Raw genomic sequence first — 23,390 nt, 5'->3', positions numbered from 1 at the left:
GTAGGGAAAAATCAAAATGTTCACGTTTATCCTAAATATTTTCGGAGTGCATTATTCTAGAAAAGCCCTTATGGCATTATTTTAAATTTCAAAATATTATTCTCTTAGTGGCACCGTTTTCATTTTCATACAATTTTTTCTTACATTTTAAAAATAAGTTAACAATACAATTTCATGCGAAAACCATGCACAGATAAATAACAGAAATAAAAATGATCACTATGAATATTTCAATAACGCTCTTTTGATAACGTGAGAGCTTTTATGCATGCGAACTTGCCTTGAGAGTGCATACGTATATGTCTGTCTGCGTATTAGCATTTAACGTAGCAGAATTACAAAATGTTCCAAAATACGTTCTGGAGGGTTGAAATGTACACTTAGAATTTATTATTATTATTATTAAAATTTCAGAGAGAATTTTACGGTAATACTCCATTTATATAAAAGTATTATTATAAAAATATAATAAAAGTATTTAATTAAAAGTATAACGGAATATAACATTATTACAAACCTGTAATTTTGCTTCCCAGTACGACTAGTGTCATCGTAAGAAAGACAGGATGTACGATCTGTCCTGTGCGTGCTAAGCGTCAATGAACTCAGAGCTTAGCGACCATTTGGCGATGAATTTGGCGACAAAATGGATCATACTGGAAAGTTCGAGAAGTTTCACGACCCATCCAGTAGGAACCGAGATACACCCAGAGACGTCCTGATTGGTCTGGAAGATTCTAAACCCGCCCCCGGAACTATAAAAGACAGACACTGTCAAGCTGCAGAAAAAGTGGTGTAAGTGAAGTCGTGTGAGAAGTAGCGAGTCGGCAGCTAAAGAGAAAATTTCAGCCGTTGGAGAGACGGTAGAGCGAAGCTACCAGGAACCCCTGCTGGATTCTGTCTATCCGCTTCGTGTGCTGCTGTTTACTGAAGTGTGCTACTGACGTGTTGTGTGTTCGTCTACTGAAAGGACTGATCATTGTGTTGTGTTATCTTCATACCATACACAACCACTAAATACACACAAGTAACGAACCCGACGGATTGATAGTGATAGACGGAAATCCGTAACATTTGGTGTCAGGAGTGGAGTAGTGGTCAACAGTGTATGGTGCTGACAAGATACCAGAGCAATGGAAGAAGAAATGAAAGCCGGACTAGAGAAACTTCTGAAAGAAATGAAAGCCGGACAAGAAGAACTGAAAGTCGAACAAAAAAAACTTTTGGAAGAAATGAAAGCCAGGAGGAGTGAATTACAGAAAGACCTTTCGTCGATGAAAGAAGCTTTAGAAGATCAAGTTAATAAAATCAGTGCAGGCGCTTGGGGATGGTGAAGATGGACTTTCTTCGGACGGGTCTGTTGGTGGCAACCCGTGCTCGATGCCTATGGATACAAGAGTTGATGCGACCCTGTTTGGATTGGATTCGTCCCAAAGATTAAACGGACTACCTCTCTACAAGCCTCTTGGTATCTCCTTGCATAGTGACACTGAAGAAGACTACGTGGCTGGAATCGCTGATCCCTGTAGTTTACGGACTCAATTTCCTCCAAGAATTCGGATTTGCTGTGGATTTTTCGAGGAGTGTCATGCAAATAGGAGCCGATGAGTCTCCTATGTATCCGGTCAAGTTGTGTCGTTGCAGAGAAGTCCTTCCCGGAAAAGCAGATGTCCTCTTCAGAAGATCCAGTCTGGAGAGCTGCGGACAATTCTCAAGTGTCGAGAATGAGCCGGGAATAGGCGGATATATTCCCTCGGAAGCTTTGGCGATGAAGGCGAATACCTGGCTTTCGAGTGGACTCCAGAAGGCATTGTTGGACCATCCTGATATTCGGTTGGTTCGAAGGAGGAAGTTCAAAATAACCAAGCGACCAACCTGGCAGGAATTCGTTCAGGAGACCATACGAAGTGATTTCGTGACCATACAATGTTTGGCTTCTTGGGACACCTTGCATTTTAAGAAGAGGAATCAAGTCTGGATGTACAATCCAAAACAACGAAGAGGTCCGAGTCAAAATCATTGAGAAGGTTCGAATGGATCTTTAGTCGCCGCCAAATTAGTAAACGATGTCATCTGCGAAAGATCGGAAGTCGCCTAAAGCATCATCATCACATCATTCGGAAGCCTACGCCACCTGTTGGATTGAAGTAGGACTGCCGGGAGGTCAGTCTTTGAAGAGGGGAGCAATGTTACAAACCTGTAATTTTGCTTCGCAGTACGACTAGTGTCATCGTAAGAAAGACAGGATGTACGATCTGTCCTGTGCGCGCTAAGCGTCAATTAACTCAGAGCTTGGCGACCATTTGGTGATGAATTTGGCGACAAAATGGATCATACTGGAAAGTCTGAGAAGTGTCACGATCCATCCAGTAGGAACCGAGATACACCCAGAGACGTCCTGATTGGTCTGGAAGATTCTAGACCCTCCCCCGGAAATATAAAAGACAGGCACTGTCAAGCTGCAGAAGAAGTGGTGTAAGTGAAGTCGTGTGAAAAGTAGCGAGTCGGCAGCTAAAGCGAGAAGGTCAGCCGTTGGAGAGACGGTAGAGCGAAGCTCCAAGGAATCCCTCTCCTGCTGGATTTTGTCTATCCTTTTCGTGTGCTACTGTCGTCTACTGTGTTCGTCTCTGCTGTACATAGTTGTCGTCTTTGTGCTGTCCTGTCTTCGTGTAAATAAATGTCGTTTTTTTTTTCTACTGCTGATTGAGCGTTCTCCACACCATATCACTTCCACTATCCAAACGAACCCGGAAATTTCATAACAATATATTATACTCCATTTATACCAAATTTCATTGCAGCAAATCTTTTCTAGTAACTGTTTTTAAACCTGCGATCACCGATGTTAAAACTGGAATTTTATCATATGTCCTGGTAGGATGGCACTTTGCTTTTTATATTTAGTCTGGTATAGCAAAATGTGTGTAAAATTAAACATAATAAATGTGCACCGTAAGGAGTGTATGGATTCAAAAAATTAGCCACTGTAATTGAAACAAAAAATTCAATTAAAAATTAAAATCTCTAAATGGATTGGTTGACGGATAAGTATCAATGGATTGATAAAAGTTTCTCAGATTAATAATGAGAAATGCAGTGTTCAACCTGCGATTCCATTAACAACTGCTTGTTAGGGGTTTCTATAAGGGATACTTTTGGAAGATCAAATAGAATGATTTCAAGCTTTATAAAGCGAAGTTAAAAATTAGGGATTGTACTTATTAGTATTAGTATTATTTAGTTTACTCTGACATTTAAAATAATATTTGCGCCCCTGTACATATTTTAAGATAACTTTTTGTGTGTTTTCACAGCTACACGTTTTTAAATGGAAACAATTTCTTTTCCTTTTACCACGAAAACAGCTTTTATGAAACACTAAAAAATTACCAAAAAACACCATCTTCTAATAAGACAACGGTTTTAATGTAAGCTTAGGGATATAAAACTTTACGAAAGAAAATTTGCTGCATTAAAGACAAAACAGCTACATCAGAATTGCAGACAAGTTTTTTTTTTAATGAACATTCAATACTATTATCAGGAGCGAATTTATTATTTAACGGCATACTAAGTATTGCGCAGTAATCAATTTCCAATGGCAATTACACATATATGGAAGGAACAGAACTGATAAAGTTAATATTTTAATAGCTTTTCCATTTCGTCTTCAAAGTAACTAAGCCTAACTAAAATTATAATGATAGAAGCATTGAAATAACCTTCAAGTTTCAACAAATAAACCGAAAAATTAAAAATAATTTAACGAATAAATTTTTTAAATTTGACTTAAAACAGGATACCTTATACACTAAAAAAAACAAGTTAGGCATTAAAATTGGATTAGTTTATCCGAAAGCAGAAAAATTAAAATTACAAATAGTAGCAATAAATTTATCATCATCAAAAACCTATTTTCTTCTAATATAATCAATTTTTTCTTTCAATTAAACACTCCCTCATAGAATTTTCAATTTGTTTCCTATATTCTTTCATACTAAGAGTAATTAATATAAATACATGTATTTCATTCTATATTGTTAAAATAATTAATCAAAAAAAATTTAATATTAAATTTGATTTTTTTTACCAGCCTTTTTCGGCGGCCAGCTGTTAGCCCATCCTGTATATATCATTTACTTGATTCCAAATTTTAAAAATTCTAGTTTTAAAAAGATTTCATTTTAAAAAGATCGAAAAATATTTTTTTATAAAGCTAGATAATCGACTTATGAATTCATCGAAGTTGTACTCTTGGTGGACTTTTTAAACAGTTATAAGCGACTCTTGAAGAATTTCCGCTTTTCGACTTGCATGCTTTTTTTTTTTTTTAATAAACACATGATATTTAAAATAGTTAGCAAAACCAAAGAAACCACCTTTCTCAGCCATAAGTAAAACACCAATTTCGCCAATTTTTATTATATATGGTATTAATATATAATAATATAATCATATGAATTTTATATCAAATTACTAGTGCCCTTCTTCCAACATCCGATTGAAAGTTGTTTCAAAAAATTACTTCATAATACATTTTCTGCGAGGAAAAAAAAAACTTGACAGAGTTCGTCTGTCACAATCACTAAATAAAATATTTAATACACTGATTTTGCCAGTTTTTATTTCTTATGGAAGCTCACAACTCCTAGATACTTCCCTCAAAGGCCGTCTACCTTCTCTACCTCCATTGTCGAAAGGTATTACAAAAAAAAAAGATAAAGTTCCCAAAGTCAACAATTGGACTGATTTCGTCCCAATTAATTTTGCCGCTTAGCAAGCATGGTAAACAAATCGAAATGCTCTATCATTAATATTCAATTATAAAATACTATTTGGGTGTGTTTTTTTAAGATATGTTCAATCAAAATTCGTTGACATGACTGTATTAATGTTATTAACATTGCCCCCGAAAACAGATAGTAATAAAAAGAATAATTTATTTGTTATTTTTTAACTCTAATAAGCTACATTTTATCACAAAAAAAAATATAGCTACAATAAGTTACACAATAAGACAAAAGTATTCTGGTTAACACTATTTCAAAGTAACAAAATTGTTAATCTAGTGATGAAATCTTTCCAACTGTTGAAGTTGGGGGCTGTGTCGAAGTTTTATTTAACAAAACCTTTTGAAATGAAGAAGAAAGGGTTAAGCGATCATTAATGACGTATCGAGAAGTCATGAGCATTCATATGAAATTAAACCTTTTGAAAGGTTGGCGAATTCTGCCATGGGATTTCTACATAAAGAATAAATATTAAGTGAAGTTTTATTTTTTCAATTTGTCTCAAAAATGGAAGACAATTACCTTGATGAAAAATCTAGCTATCATAAAGCTAAATGTGACCAAATAGGGTGGCAGTTAGAGCTCAGCGACTGGTTCAATCTTTTTTATTATTATTATTATTATTAATTATGGATTATAATTTTTAATGACATAAAAATTCATATAAACAAATGTCACGAAAGTCATCCTGAAAATATTGAATTACATCACGTCTTTTTATTTATTTAGCCCGATTCACAGCAAATATAGAACTCATAACTAAATAAAGAAATATGCTGGGACCTTACAATTAACTATAATCTATCTATAGTTTGAATCAAAGAACTTAGTTTGGCATAATTGCTACCGCAAAAGATACTAAGCAATATTTATTTAAACTTAAAATATCATTAAATGTGTGTTGAAATGAATTATAATAAAATATCAAAAAATTTGTCTCAATATTAGCTAAAATTATCACTAATTAATATATTATTTCTCCCGAAAGATTTATGATATAAGCATTCAATAAATTACGAGAATGGCAAGTTTGAAACTAACAAAATCGACTGATTTCGATGATTTCATCTGCCGTACCCTCATAAAAATAGTGCTTTTCTGTTATCAGCAAAGTAATTGTTGCACACCTGATTACTAATGCTTTCAGAGGAATTCAGAATCGATTTACTTATATAACAACTTAGTATCGAACTTGAGGTGCCGACTCGGAGGAGCTACGAAAAATATATTAAAAAAGTATCCTCACTGTAATACAATCAGTTTGTATTTTATCGATGGGCGATATAGACATATTATTAAGCTTACGTTATTCCATTTGCTATCTACATCATCATATGTTATTTCAAATCGATTATTAGTATTTATAATACAACTGCACATAAATAGCAATTCGTTTCACTGTTAATGTATTTCTGTCAGTAAGTATACGAAAGCATTGCATCTAAACCACAATTAAAAATAGCCCTCAGGTGGAGGATGAATTAGATAATCTGCTAAGTGAGCAAGAATGGGACCGATTAATCAAAATTTTTAACTCATGATATTAAAAAAATATATCAATAAGCCTCCCAAACTGAAGACAAGAGCAATAGTAATAACACTTTTGAAAATATCAAAAGACATTCTATGTGCATTTTTGTAAATGCCAGACATTTCTTTAATAGTTTCTCAGAAATGATAAAAAGTTGGAGTTCAGCTCTTAATGTCACATCTTTGGATTATTCCTTATTGAAAACATATCTTTAATAATAACAAAATGTGTATGTGTGTGTGTGTATGTGCGTGCGTTGGCTTTTGATTAGAAATAGGCTTTTTGATTTAGAAATACCAATGTATGTATTTCCTGACACACTACAGGAAAGGCTTTTTGATCTAGATTTTCCAATGAGCATCTAAGAGCAATTTTTTAAAATTTCAATAAAAATTCAATTAATTAAAATTAAGTGAGCTTTGATATGTTTTTCCTGCTATCTATTCTATACCATTCTACAATTATAATAATGATGCCAATTCATTTGTTCGTACAATTATATATATATTTTTTAAATTTAAATTTTTATTATTATAGTAAGATTTAAATTATTTTCAATTACGCAATGGAATTCAAACTAATTTTATTATTTTACCAAAATTTTATCAGTACTGGAAGCAGAACAAAGATCTAAGATAGATTTTTAAAGTTCAAACTGCTAAAGAAAGAATGAAAGAATCTTGCAAAATATATCCATGTATTTTTCTAGGTGACTTACACTAATACCGCAGAAAAAATAAATATTAGCTTTTAGCAATTGTGAATTTCTAATAAAAGTATACATTATAGCTCTCAATCACATTTTCAAGATAAGTTATTCAAAATTAACGAAAATTGATTCAGATTTGTTGTTTATTTCAAAATTCATGTACAATTAAGCACATCATTCTCAAAAGACAGATGTGCACTATTAATTCTAGAAAGAAACATCAAGTAAAATGAGTATCACTTACAAAAACGAATTGTATTTTTCCTGAAAATTTGTTGTGTAATGAGAACAGAAAGATCAAGAGTATATATTTTTTTTATATATTTATATATTATATTTATATATATATATATATATATATATATATATATATATATATATATATATATATATATATATATATATATATATATATATATTTATATTTTATATATATATATATATATTTATATTTTATATTTTCATATATATTTTATATATATATATATATATATATATATATATATATATATATATATATATATATATATATATATATATATATATATATATATATATATATATATATATATATATATATATTTAGCACTATTAAAAAATTTTCTGTGGTTTTCTTTTGTGGGATCTAGAAATTAAGTAGAAACTCTTATAATAACAGCTGCTTTTTTTAAAAAATCTTAAATTTAATTCTCTAATGTTCATTCAAAATAAATAAAAAATGCCCCCCTCCACCCCTTGCTTTTTTTTTTTTTTTTCCAAAATACAACTATGAACCTTAAATCATTTTGTCATGTACTTTCAAACTTCAAAAAGTTCAAATTCTACTATAAAAATACATGCTTCTAAATATTACTAAAGTGTGTCATGAAGTAATGTACATAATTTTGCACACAATAATACAATATAAAACAAAAAATAAACTATTACAAATTTATTACTTTTTAACATAAACGGTGAAGCCTTTGTCTCGATGCTGGACCAGCTTGAAAATCATGGTCTCATAGAATGCTATCGGCTAATTCGGCCCAAGCTGCAAGGATTTGGTAGAGAAATTTTGGAGCCCCCACCATACAGTCTGGACTTGGCAACCTCAAACTTCATATGGGCTAATGGTATTTTATGAGACTAGGATTTTCAAACCGACCTAGCATTGGAATAAAAACATGAACATGAGTGGCAGTTTCATCAAAAATTAATAAATTGATAACTCATTTCTTTTTCTTACTGTCATACATCGCATTTTTTTATTTTTGCATACAAAATTATTTGCATTGTTTATTGATACTCCCTTGCACCTGATAAAAATTATGGAAATTCAGTTTAAAGTATATCAATTCTCTGCTCACTACTTTAAATGAAGAAGCCTAATGAAAGAATCAAGATATTTTCTAATTGCAAATTTTGTTGAAGATACAAGCTTATTATTATAATGTTGTTGCATAAGATACAATTACAAATTAATTATCTCTAACAATTGTTATATATCTTCAATTCTGTACTTCTTAAAAAATATTATTTTGTCCAGATACCTGGTTAAAATTAGATCTAATATTTTTTTCCTAAGAAATCTGATATTGAGAGATGAAACGATTACATTTTGAAATAATTAGTAGCAAATAAACTTCTGCGGAAATCCTTTTTATTTGATTAAACAATGTTTACTGACAAAAAAATCAAAAATGATTTCGAAACAATTTATCATTGCTGAATGAATTATTTATTTATTTGTACAGTTTTGTCCATACAAAAATTACATAATCAATAAAAATGAAAAAATAGATTTAAACTAAGAAAGTATGAAAAAAAAAATGAAAGGAAACATACAGACATTCTTTCTGTGAACATTACTCATTTAAAAAAAAAAAAAAACATTTCTGAGAAATATTATGATAAGATATAAATTGTGAGGTAATTAGGTACCATTTGATGAAAATTGAGGATAAAAAAATGGTACGCATTTGTTTAAATGATGATGCAATATACAGTTGATATGAACAATCCATCATACATAAAATAAATCTAATCCACACCATCTTTCCATCCATAGTAATCAACTGTAAAAATTATGAAAAAAAATTAATATGCAGTTCAAAAATACATAATAAAACGTTTCAAGCTTTAAAATATATTGCACAAAAAGTATCCTATCCCAAAGTATATCTCATCAAACATAGGGGATACTTTCCATTAAATAGGAAATCAAGTTATACAGGAGATGCATTCCTGCACGAATTTTTATAAGTTCAAACATATTACTAAGCTGTAATTGCACATATTGTTAATAAGATGTTATTTTGCTTAAACATTTGCTTTTTTGTACAAAAAATAAATAACTATATAAATAAAAAAAATATGCATATGGAAGCAAAATTTTTCTTATGCATAATATAATATTGTTTATGATGCTGTATGAGAGCTAGTGACAATCATTTGGTATGACACAAGTTTACACTAAACAGCAGGCCAATGCATTCACATGTTATAAAAGAACAAACATTTTCAACAATTTGAAAAAAAAAATGTATAACTTATTATTCATGTGCATTTACAAAAGAATAACATAAAACTTAATACATAAATATAATGTCAATTTGAACAAAGAGGGGACAAGGATATACCTAAATCATAAATGGCAAAATAAAAATATTTTTACTTTTTTTTTTTTCAAAATGACAATTATTGGTATTATTTATTATGTACATCTATTCCAGAAATAGATGCAATTAACAAAAAAATTTATTTAAAAAAAACTTCTTATTTAGCGTGAATACATGAAAAATGGAAAAAATAAAATACAAATTGAAAACAAGATTTATATTAATTTTCAATGAGCAACTTACTAGATACTTTCTCCTTTCTATTTCCATGCTTTGATCTGTGAGTAGTTTTGCCTTCTGAATGTGTGTTTCCACGATGTTGTCTTGATTTGCCAGTTTTCCGAGCTTGCTGGTTCACTTTATCTTTAGATTTAGAACTTAGTAATGGATGAGTTTCTAAATACACACAGGAAAGGAAAAAAAAAAAAAAAAAAGGAATCATTAGAAGTGTGTTCAAGAGTATTTAATTTTATTTAGTGCTAGAATTTTAAACATACAGACTTATTCTACAAACTTAATATTATATTCATTCCTACAGAAACAAAAGTTTTACCATGATATACAGCTAAAATAGTTTTATATTTACATACAATTTCTTTATTTCAATCTTCTAAATTCTTTTCACTTATAATTAGCCAGAGGAATAATCAATTATATTTATATGCAAATTATAATTATTTAAATAAATTTTTAATAATCACCACAATATTTAAATACAATATTACTCTAATAAATATTCAAACTATGTTAAAATATACCATAACTTAATTATACATTTCATGGCCATTCACAAATAATAAATTTACCAACACATACAGTTTCATATAAGGTGAATCTTCTTTTCTTTTTTTTAATTTAATAATGCAATAAGGATTGGTATTTAATTTCTACATAATTCTATTACTACATATTATGGAAATAATACATTTTCTGTTAATACAGAAAGAAAAATCAATACAATAATAAACTGCTCATATTATTTTGCATATATAAATCTAAATTAGTATGTATATTATAAGATATATAACCAGATTCTCTGATTCCTAGATTATTCCTTCCTAAAATAAAATGAAATATTTAGTTTTTCAGATTTTTTAAAAAATATTAATACTTTAGAGATAGAAAAGAAAAAAAGAAAGGAAAAATTACAAGGGATTTTTTTATTATTATTATTTAATTTTATTGATTAGAGTTTGACTGTTTGAAAATTTAAAAAGATACAGAGATTTTAAGCAAAAACATTTACCATCCTTTGGTGCATTCTCAAGAATCATATCAATAACTTTTGTGCGTTTCTTTTTTGATGAATTCTGGTCATTTGATGGTCTCTTTGATTGAACATCATCGCCCTAAAATGAAGATTTTGCAAAATTTTATATTCATTTTTTCACAAAGTATATATATATATATATATATAATTCATTAAAATCATTTCTTTTTCTCTGAATCAATAAATTATCCTTCGATATAACGACACTTTTTTCGTCCATAGAACATCAAAACATCTCAATAAGTAATTATGCATGGTATGTACATCTTACTTTAAAGCAACCAATAAAATAACTAAATTATAACAATACAATAAAAAAAATCATAAAATGCAAGAATTAAAATGCATTTAAAAAATAATTCAGCCCATTTATATTTTTTCATTTAGAATTTACTGTTAGATATTAAAAAAAATAAGGGAAACTAAAGTATAACTTAAAAATATAGCAAAATAGCATATAATTATATTTTAGGGGAAACGGACATAGACCTTATCACAATCTAAACTACAGAGAAAATTTTTCACCAAAAATTATTTTAATCAAAAGTAAAAATTAAAAATTAGATAAATTCCAACATTTAAAAAATAATAATATTTCTTACCATCAAACAACTAAATATCATTTATTTTAAAACATATTTAATAGAATTTAAATTTGACCTGTTTTACTTTCCGTTCATTTTACATTATATAGAATATTTTTCAATTTTATTACCATTTCGCCAGGACCCCATCCTTCTTCTGGATCATCTATTTCAGGTGAAATAGGAAGATACAAGAGTGCATTTGTATCAGATGTTTCTTCGTCACTAAAATGGGGGAAATATAAAATAGTCTATTTAAAAAAAAAGCAGGCTGATAAACCAAAAAAAAGAGAAAAATTCTCTAAAACTATTTACATTGAAGAAAGAGAGAGACCAAAACATAGGACAATGAATGGAGAAGAAATAAAAAATATCAGACATTAATGCACATTAACTCAGAAAAATTAGAGATCAGTGAGATAAACTGGGAATAAATATTGCAAATAAAATATTGAAAAGTAAAACACATTATCTGTCTTTTGCTTTTTTGACAGATTTACCCAAAAAAATTGTAACACTATTAAAATATTCTACTATATTCAAAGCAACTAAAATATTGTTTATAAACTTTTAGAACATGTTAAATATCAAATTCTTATCATTAAATATCAATTTCTTGGGATTTTTGGGTCAAAGGAGTCAATATTTTTCGACGAAAGTCAGATCCTTCACAAAAAAAATCCCTGGTTTGAATTCCTGTGGGTGACTCTTGAGAAAGTCTTTAGGCCAGATTCATCTTTTCTTTCTTTTTAATTCTTTTTACATTAAGCTTAATATTTATTTCTAATTTGGTTAAGATCATCTGCATTTTAGTTATAGCAGCATTAGCACTCTCTAAATACAATTAATCTTTTATTAATTTGGTTCAGGAAAAAATTTATTTTTAATTGAATTTCATAATGATTGTTTTTATAATTGATAATTTCTTAAATATCAAAAGTAATTTCTCATAATATGCCATAGAATTTTTAATACCTATGTAGTTAACAGCTATCAACATTCAAAATACCAACAGAAATGGTTAAAAATATATTAATTAAATTATTTCTCTTATTAATATATTTCTCAAAAAAGTAATAAGTAAATATAAGGATCAAGATTTCATGAAAATAAAAATATAATCATTTAACAGACATGGAATAGTGAAATGCATTAGTAAATACTTCCTTACAAGATTATTTTAACTATCACTTTTTTTTTATTGTGTATCACAATTTCATATGAATATAAATACAAATCATCATGACAAAGATAACTTGGAATAATTCAATAAGAATTTTCAAAGACTTTTAGAAAATTATTTAACAATTTTCCCATATTTGCTCTAAGGTAAACACTGAATTTTTGGTAGATATGGTGTTCAAACAAGAATTAGGAATTGCAATGCAGATAAAGTAATACAGCACAGTGCTGTCAATTAATCATGCTATTAGTTTTGAAACTTTTATTAAATATTGATAAAAAAAATGTAAATACCAAGGAAAATGTCGAATGAACAAAGCAAAATTTCCCAACTAAAAGATAATAATTCCTATAAAATCATTCAAACAGAATCAATTTTGAAATCATCAGCATGAATGGCAATAGCTAATTTTTAAAGGAAGAATACTAATACTTAAAGTCTTAGTTTTCACCTTAATATATTTAATAAGATTTAATTTATAACATATAGATAAGAAAACTTCCAAAAAATAACTGCAGCATTGTAACTACATTGCATTTGCTTTATCATATTGAACACACAAACAAATTTTTTCTGACAAAAAAAAAATATTGCATTCATTAGATATTCAACAAAGAAGTTTTTTTATTGAATTTAATATTATTCAAATATGAAAAATAATTTATAAATAAAAAATATTAGTATATTACCTGCTACAAAAAGCAGCTATAGGTTCGACTGTCACCACATCCACAATTTCATCTTCATCTTGTTTCTCAGCATGAAGTTGAGGACTTTTATCTTCATCTTCAATATCAAACTCACTTTCTCTTTCTTCATATTCAACATTTTCATCTAATTCCTTAAAATCTGGAGCAAATGCACTCCAGTTTTCCTGTGCAATTCAAATCAACAATTTGTAAAAAAAAAAAAAAAAAAAACCAGTTATATACAAAAACAGTAATCCAAATCTCTTCTCTTACAAATAAACTGTATCTGATATTAATTAAAATGACAAGCAGTGACATTATGAGTTAAATAAACTGAAAAATATCCAGTAACTAAAAATGAAATAAAATCTATGAAGTTTAAGTACAATTTAGTTTGTAAGATTATTATAACTATTACTTTTTATAATATACCTTAATTACATATGATTTGCAAATACAAATTATCTAGGGAAAAAAAGCATAAATAGATTTTTTTTTTAAAAATTCTTACATTTTAACAACTTTTTAAAAAATGAATTTTAAGTAAACATAATGCACAAATAAAAATTGTAAATTGTAACCTTAAAGTTTTATTTAAAGTATACCTTATGTTTTTAAAGTTACCCTATGTTTTTAAAGTTACCCTATGTTTTTAAAAGCTAAAAGAAAATATTTGTATGAAATAAGTGAGATTATTAAATTCAGAATGCCATTAAATATTATTTCAATGCAATCTAATAAAACTCATAATTTTTAGCTTTTTGAAAGATAATAAGATTTAAAAACAATGATAGAAAGAAATGACTCAGTAGATAGTCATATAAGTAAAACTGTGCTAAAATTTTATATTTTTACTCAATGAATATGACAAAGGAAAAAAGGTAAATTATATTTTTAGCTCTCTGAAGAAAAAATTTCCCAAATGTTTAGAAATTAGTCTTGTTTATGAATACAAAATTTGTCCAATATATATTTCCATAAAACTATATATTAAATAATACAATAAATAAATTATAATAAAATAAATCACAATTTCTTAGTTGGATTTATTTATTATTTAAAGCATACTGATCAGCAAAAAGATTATAGAGTCATTTGACAACAATCTACTACATCTGGTAAATATATGAAAGAAAAAAAGTTGAACTTTCATTTAGATATTATTATATTTAAATGAACATTAAAATACTCTACAGCAATGAATCCTCAGACTGGTGGAATTAAACTTGAGCTCATGCGATTGCAAACTGGCATTTGTATATAAAAAAAAAAGTTTAACAACGAATATTTATTATGAAATCAGTATCAAAAATTAAATTAGTTAATTTAGTTAGTTAAATGCATAACTATTAAATTATTATTAATGCCCCAATAATATTAATAACAAAATGTGTATTTAAAAAAAGCTATAAGCAAAAGTGATAATAAAGGCAGAAATAGCAACAACCTGCAATATAATGAAACATGGGGGGAGGGGTTCTTAATAAAATAGAAGAATTTCCTCACCACTTGAGGTTGAGCCCATATAGAAACAACACCACTTGAAATGGATGCAATAATAGGTCTTACAGGATGCCACTGAAATCATTGTAAATTTATAAAAAAATTATTATAAGTTATAGTACCAACATTTTCTTAAAATATTAAGGCTTAAATATTAGAAATTATAATTAATGTATTTTATTGTACTCAAATAACTGATAGGATACATAAATTATTTGAGTATAATAGTGATAATTTACTTCATATATTGAATTCAAATAATACATAAGGATATATCTATTATTTGAATGCAATATATAAAAAGGGCATAATGACATCTATGATCTTTCAAAAATCTGATATTTCATATACTAAGTGAGATCCAAAGAAAATTTTAATTTCAGTAGAAATTAGAAGAAGAAAAAGATTGTTTTTTCACTAAAATAAATAAACAACACATAATCACAGGGTGTTTTTTTAAATTGAAATAAATAAACACTACACAATCATATATTTTTTAATTAAAATAAATTAATACTACATAATGAAGCTATAAAAATTCAAAACCTTGAAGCAATTTTCAAAATTAATATCTTTTTCGAAAAAAAAATTTAATTGAGAAAACATGCATTTAAAAATAAATCATGAATTCCTGATTTTTAAAAAATTTTATGTCAGCATTATAAATTTTAATTTTACAATCAAATATCATAAAAAAATAAAAGAAAAGCCAAAGTCAAGTAAAAAAATTCATTAATAATTGAAATGAGTTCTACAATATAAAAATTTCTCTAATAATGAAAACAAATCTGTTCACAGTTCACTATCTTACCACAACATCTAAAAGCAATTCTCCTTTTGTACCATGCAAAATTTTGACCAAATTCCCAATACTTTTTTCCCATATATAAAGGGAATGTTGTCTTGCAGATCCTGCACAGATGTATTCACCATCGCCCGAAAAGCAACATTTTTTCCACATAGTTCTAAGAAAGTACAATAGATAAAATAACATTTTAAATCTACATAAAAGCAAAATAACTAAAATCTGAAACAATGTTGATCTTAGCACTTACTTATTTACTAAATCTTGAAGTTTCTGAATAGGTTCTGGTTCTCCATCTTTGCCACAAGTAAGGACTTCATGGCTCGCATAAACTCTAATAATTCTGTCAGCGGCATTTACTAAAAAGTAGCTACAAAAAATAAATAGAAATAATTTAAGCACCAAATTTTTTCATTAACATTTCATTGATCTTCATAAAAGAAACTTCATCATAATTAACAATAATAAGATTTTTATTTTATTAATAAAATACTTACGAAACAGCAAAAACAACCTAATAAATTTATATTATAATTTTAAAAAAATTAAAACATAAAAATTTATTTAAGAAAATAAATAATAAAAAAATTCATTATAATGATTGTAAATTTAACAAACACTTATATATTTTGAATATAATTTTATTTTTTCATTTGATTTATTACTATACCTAAATTTTCTATGTCTGAAAGAATCAAATTAATAAATTCTTTTTATAATTGTCTGCCTTTGATTTGAAAATGTTTATTCAAATATTACTAAAATTAAATGCATTGAAATGTCTTTCAATTTCTCAAAATGAATATAAAATATAAAAATCTTTAAATATAAACAAGTGACCAATCTGAGGCTTCAAGAATTCAATGGAAATTGTAGATACTTTAAGATTTTTTAACCAAACACATAAACAAAATTTATAAAACTTACTCTCCTCTTCTGGCAAATTCAATTGATTTTATAGATGTTGTATTTGAAGTACCAGTCATAACTCGAAATGATGCCACTAACTTTAAATCAGGTACAGAGAGTGCTAAAATCTGAAATTAAACAATATATATTCTTAGAAAGTATTGTATATCTAATATATTAAATGTGATAAGTCCTTTTTTAATGCTTATAATAGTTATTTATTACTTTGTTACCATTCATTTTATTTAATTTTTTTTTTCTGAACATATTGTAAAATGGATAATTTTACTTTGTAGAACAGCTATATATGCCTCTGAGAAATAAATGTTTGGTCCCCTATTAAGTTTCTGAACCAAGAAATAAAGATGTCAATGATTTCATTACATTACACAGAGAAAAAGTTTAACAATAACCTTTTTGTTCATTTTAACTCTTGTTTATAAGTTTTAAAGTGTTAGTTTTTAATTAAACAAATGTTTTTGGTAATCAAGTGATTAATTACTACAGAAAAAGATTGATTATTAAGAGATTATTCTAATATTCATCCTAAATAAACAAAATTAGGACAGAATAATTTTTTATGGATAACTTAAACAAGAAACTTACTTTTCCTTTTGCATTGCCTGTGTAAACATGGCGGCCTTTTCGATCAAATGATGCAACAATATTCAGATCAGACTATAATTAAAATGAAAAAAAATTCTAAGCTTGTGATATTTTTCATAGACATATTAAAAGGTTTTAACTAATATAATAATATATTAAAACATTAATATTTTTTAAATAATTCAAATATTTCAACAATAGCAGAACAACATCAACTGAATATCTATCAGATGAACATAAAATTTCGGAAATTTATTCTTTAATTTTAAAATGAAATTAACAGTATTAATAAAATAATGTATTCATTCAATTTATATTATTCATAATTTTCCAATGAAAATTCATTATACTAAAATGAGCTTTATACCAATGATAATGCATTTAAATTATCAAATGCATTAACTCTACTCAATATAATAAATTTTAAAAATTACCTCATCATCTAATGGAACTATTGAATGATTATCATCAACATTCACCAATATAGCAGCATGTTTCATAGGGCAAACTAATAACATTTTACTATAAAAAAAAGTAGAACATTTGTTTCAATTAGCATGGAATTGTGAAACAAATGAGATAAACAAATATTAGACAAAGAATGTAAACCACACTTACTCATTTCGAGGATGAAACTGCACCTTTAAAATAGGAGATTGGAAGCGATATCTATATTCACATTCTCCACTCAGAACATCCCACATAGTTACACTATTATCAGTTGATGCACTTAATAATTTATGCCCAGTTCTACTCCAACTGAAATGAGGGGGGGGGGATTATTCAGAAAGTCAACAATTATGAAATAATTAAACATTAAAAATAATATTAATTTGCCTTTATATTTGACAACACAAAATTTAATCAAATACATATATAGATAGAACTTTCCCTCATAAAAGTTTAAGTACTCCCCACCTTTTTTATTCATTTATTTCTGCTTTCTTTTGAAAAAATATAAAATAACTTTGTTTTGAGCCTCTCATGAAAAAGTATAACAATACATAACTGAGAAATTCCACAAAAAATTATCACTATTTTAGTAACAGGAATAAATGAGACAGTTCTTTAGCATTAAAAAGTATTATTTGATTAGCTTTAGAAATGTAAAGTATCAGACTATTGTAAGGTAAATGTTAAATGCCTGCTTCCTCACACCTCAAGTAGGTATTGTAGCAATCAGGATAATGGTAGTCCAGCTAAGTTCTATAAATGACCAGTTGTTTTGATTCAATAATATTTGACAGAAAGATTTGCAGAAAAATTATTGTTTTTAAAATGGATAATTATATTTCTGGTTATTTATTCGAATATTAAATATTTTATTTTCTTGACTACTATTTTATTTAAAATTAAAATGTGTTTTTTGGGGGGGATTAAATACTAAACACAGAAAATGCCAATTAGGCTGGAGAGTAGGTCAAGTGAAATCAAACATATATTTAAATTATCATGTTTTGTTGCAGTAAACAACAAAATATAATAAAAGTTCATTTGTAAATATTCTAGCACATTTTTCAGGGGAAAAAAATTTAGAAAATACAAGTCTTTGTAATTACTCTCAAAAAATATTAAAAGAAGTTTGAAAGTATTCAGAGTAATTTAGAAGCATTTGATCTAAAGGCAATTTTAAACAAAAACTATTACATTGCAAAATGATTCAACCATTCAATGAAATACATATATAATCGAACAAAAAATATTACATAATAGTGCATCATAATATAACCAGAAAAAATACAGAATAATTATAAAATAAGTTACCTAAGTGAACACACAGGATGAATATGAGCACATATAATCTTAGCAATTCCTCGCGTCAGAAAGTCCCAGAGAACTATTCGACCATCATTGCAACCTACAGCTAAAAGCGTCCCATGTTTATTGAAAGCACATGTTACGGCAAGGCTTATGCAATCTAAAGCCCCATCAAATTCCTAAGACAAATATATGCATTATATATATGCAAAGAATATGTAAATATGTATGTATAATATGTAAACATATACATTAGTATACTGCTATAAGTGACAAAGTCAAAAGGGGGGATGAGTTAATGTAGTTTTCATATGTTAAGACTATAACAGAAACACTTTTCATATTAATATATTTGCAATAAATATTTTTTATTACAATATATTGAACTATGGAAATTGTTTTGAAACTGATAAAACATTTTAAAACAGCAAGAACATTTTTTTTTTTTTTTTTTTTACAATATAACATAAATATGACAAAAACAGAAACATGGAAGAAGCAAAATTGAAGCTCTCCATTTATTTTTTATATCAATATATTCAGTTTTACTGGTTCTCATTTTTGATTCAATTATTCTAATATAAATCATTTCAAAACCTTTAAAATTATTGAAAGTACTTCGGTTACAGTTGTATTTTAATAAGTAAAATTAAAATTGTTAAATAAGAATTAATTTTATATAACTAATGTATATATTGCATTCTAACAAACATTCTTTTAAAAATTGTTGTCTTAAAATTGGTTTTAAAAGAAGGATAAAAAAATTCCAAATTGCTTTATGGATTCAACAGATTTTAAAACTTAGATTAAGTCAAACCCTAGTATTGAATGTATTCTTAACTCATTTGTATTAACATTGTTTGGTGTAATTAAATCAGAATATTGTATAGAAAAAGGTAAGTATTTAAAATTATTTTAATGTAATTTTTTTAATTAAGAAATACACATTTTTTCATCAACATATCTTTATAAAAATAAAAGAATGGCTTGTGTTAAAAAAAAAATCTTATCAATATAGCAAGTACCAAGTACAGCAATCTTGCATTTCTAAGTAATCTAGTGATTTCTCTCATATTTTCACAGTTCTTTTATGATACATCATATTTATTAAAGTTACATTTCAGAGAATATTTACGTTTTGTAATAACTGTTGCCCCACTTAAGAAAGGCACCAGAATAACAAATATTTTCTTAAAACAATATTTTTATTTTTGAGATGGCACAAAATATAACATCTGAAGCCAGTAAATAACAAGAAAGAAAAAACAAGCCACTAAGTAACAAGAATTTAGTAAATGATATATATAACAATAATTAATCAACAAAGAGCTACAATAATATAATTATTATAAGATACATTATGAAAATATTGGGGATTACTTTGATAAAACACCTTTGGATAATATTCTTATATTTTGTAATAAACACATATTCTTTCAAATAACACACATGTCTTCAAATTACTCTTTTAAGTACAGCATATTTGGTTAAAAGCATATATAAGGTAAAGATATAGGATAAAGGCACAATGTATATGTTGGATGTACAAATAATAAAATAATATTACTTGTACATGTGATTTATACATCTTAACAAATAAAAGTAACATGATGAAAAAAATTCATCTGTAATAATAAGTTCAAACAAAAGAGATGTAAATATTTTGAATCTCAATGAAAAATAATGTATATAAAATTAGTAAGAGTTTCATATGAATGTGTGGATTAAAAATAATCTTCTTCCTTAATAAATAAACATTTTGGAACAATGCAAACTGAAAAAATTTAAATAATCCATTGTAATTTCAATACATTTTTTAAAAATCAAATATAAAAGTTAAAAGCATACCTCTGGATAATTTTGTCCAAAAGATTCTGAAAAATATCAAAATAAATATATTAACAAACAGCATATAAACAAAGATTTTAAAAATAAAATATTATACAAAAATAATTTTTAAAATAAATATTAGTTAAATATAAAAATTTATTTTATAACTAAAAATTAATATTTAAAAATTTTGATAGTCAAAAAAAAATTAGAATTATAATCTACAAAAAAAAGTATGATAGAAGATAACCAAAAACTGTTTCAACATAAGATCTTGATAATGATTAATAATTCTAAAGCTCATAAAAGATTTGTTTTGTCAGTGAAATTTGTATTTGCTGTTTTTCATTCAAGAAAACAATTATGAGTGCTCTTCTCATCATTAAGAATACTTTAAAAATATTCTAAATTATCTTTGCCATGGCTTTTTTTTTTTTTTTTTTTTTTTTGACTTTGCCAAGATTTTACATGACTATTTTTTAATTTTATAACTTCAATATTTTCAATGATAATTTAAGAAATTATTTTCATGATAGTTTCAGATTCAAAAATTTTATTCCAAGATATTAAATCTGATTTTTGTGGTATTATTCACTGATATCATCAATTTCTTAAAATTTGTTTTTAATTTTCAAATTAAAATAATTTTTATAAAAAAAAATAACAGTATTTAACAATTACAATAAATGCAATAACACATTTATAATTTTTTCTCAAAAGAAAAGTTATGTAAATGCTGAGTAATCTTTGAAAATATGACACTTTTTTTTATAGTTTCATTGAATATAAAATATCAAGAAAACACTTTTAAAAAAAAAAGGTATAAATGGAGAAAATAGATCTATAATTAGAGCATAAGATCTGCATATAAAATTTCATTTATCTGGTTGGTTGCTTTCATAATTTACCATGTTCTGAAATATATGGTACACAAACACTGGAAAATAATGTTTTCTATCAAATCCATAAATGTTTAAAATACTGAAATTCATCAAAATTTTAAGTTTCCATTTTTTGGTAGGAATAAAAATATTTTTAATATATGCATATTGCATGTGAGAAAATAAATCTAAAATGAGAATAAAAGAAACTTCCCATTGTAGCATATTAATACAATTTAATTTTTTAAATCTAAAAGGTTAAACTATATGATTAGCATAAAAATTAGTCTAAAAAATTACATTTTATATAAATTGTTCTGAAAAATCTTTGTCTTTATTTGTTTTAAGTTTTTCAAATTCAACAATGAATAAATAAGTAACTAGTTTACATAACAAATTATTTGTATCATGAGGAAAAATATGAAATATTTTAGTATTAATATGTCAATTTTATTGAATTTTTATAATTTACTTGAACACTTGCCTTAATTGAATTGATAATTTCCAATAGTCATCTGTATTTTAAATTAGTTAAACTCCATCACAATAAATAGAAAAAAACAATAAACCTATATCTGTTATATAAATGCTTTAAAAAGAGAGAGAGAGAGAGAGATCTCCCCAAAACTTTCTCACAAACTCTTCAATGAAGCTGTTATTCCCTCAACCTGCATACAATTTAGACCTTGAATATCCCAAATTAAATAATTTACTATTTTATTTTATCATATCATTTGCCACTTAAAGAAATATTGATTGTTTTTAATTAGTTAGTTTTGAAAGTTGAAAAGGAAAATAGAGGGTTTTAAAAGCTAAATTTTACAAAATGACAAATGAAACAATAAAAAGTACACTTATTGCAAATTTAAAGTTTTAATTATTATTTTGCAACAAAAAAAATGTATTCCAATCATTTATTTATATTATCATAAAACATTTTAATACTTAAAATTATAAGACATAAAATACATAGCTTTTAAGCAATTTGTACTTATAAATTGCGAAATTCGGTAAATTGTACTACTATTATTTCTTAAAAACAATTTCTAATTAACAAATTTAGAATATATAAACAAAAATATACTTCCTTTAATATGCTGCTAAATTATGCAGCATATTAAAATCCATTAATAAAATGCTGCAAAATGTTGCAGAATATTCTGCAAATATAATTCAGTTAGCAAACAATAAACTGTCTGAATTACATCTTCTACCAGCATCAGAATTTGAAATAAAATAGCAAGAATATCCTCCCAAAAAATAAATTCATGAGAATGATTCTAATTTTAAACTAATGAGGATTTTATGACAACTATTTAAATCAAGACTTCAAAATATACCCAAAATAATATTCTCATACTTCAATTTTACACATAAACTCATAAATTTATTGCTTAATCAATGTCAAAATAAAATTTAAATTTCTTAGCTTTATACCTAAAAGTTCCAAATTCATGTTAAATAGCAGACCAATCAGATTTTGAAATAGATTGCAATATATATTTTCCAAGATGGAAAAATAGCTCTGATAATGCAACACACTGTATTTAAAATACCATAGAAAACTCTTTGGTCATTCTGATGTATTTCTGAAAATATCTGACAAAACTTTAAAAACACAGTTCCAGAAATTTGTCTAATGAAACAGTTTCTGTATTTTGAATTAAAAACAAACACTTTTTCGCGGTCACAACTAAATTTACGATGGCAATCGATACTTTCTCGATTATTTCATATTTCTCTCA

At 26.4% G+C, this 23,390-nt stretch overlaps 1 protein-coding gene across 1 annotated transcript; it reads right to left on the bottom strand.

Annotated features, from left to right (window-relative positions):
• Positions 1 to 8,773: 8,773 nt before the first annotated feature.
• Positions 8,774 to 23,322, bottom strand: LOC129966086 (retinoblastoma-binding protein 5 homolog). Its single transcript, XM_056080461.1, has 15 exons — positions 23,083 to 23,322; positions 20,783 to 20,808; positions 18,941 to 19,113; positions 17,795 to 17,935; positions 17,611 to 17,698; positions 17,177 to 17,248; positions 16,589 to 16,698; positions 15,912 to 16,031; positions 15,668 to 15,821; positions 14,860 to 14,931; positions 13,354 to 13,538; positions 11,613 to 11,706; positions 10,874 to 10,976; positions 9,871 to 10,023; positions 8,774 to 9,084 (listed from the first exon to the last, which is right to left on the bottom strand). The coding sequence occupies exons 1-15, from the start codon at positions 23,099 to 23,101 to the stop codon at positions 9,050 to 9,052; spliced, it is 1,545 nt and encodes a 514-aa protein (XP_055936436.1). The 5' UTR covers positions 23,102 to 23,322; the 3' UTR covers positions 8,774 to 9,049.
• Positions 23,323 to 23,390: the final 68 nt, after the last annotated feature.

This window comes from Argiope bruennichi, chromosome 4 (genome assembly GCF_947563725.1).
Source record: "Argiope bruennichi chromosome 4, qqArgBrue1.1, whole genome shotgun sequence".
In the NCBI taxonomy this organism is placed as follows: domain Eukaryota; kingdom Metazoa; phylum Arthropoda; class Arachnida; order Araneae; family Araneidae; genus Argiope; species Argiope bruennichi.
The sequence above is the reverse complement of the archived record's forward strand: the minus strand, read 5'-3'. Positions and strand labels throughout refer to the sequence as shown.

What these genes read in the sequence shown, in the direction of transcription:
- LOC129966086 (XM_056080461.1), bottom strand. An exon ending in CAGGCAATGCAAAAGGAAAA is followed by an intron (nt 16,699 to 17,176) that starts GTAAGTTTCTTG and finishes GTTTAATTTCAG; the next exon opens with ATTTTAGCACTCTCTGTACC. An exon ending in TATGGGCTCAACCTCAAGTG is followed by an intron (nt 13,539 to 14,859) that starts GTGAGGAAATTC and finishes TGAATTGCACAG; the next exon opens with GAAAACTGGAGTGCATTTGC.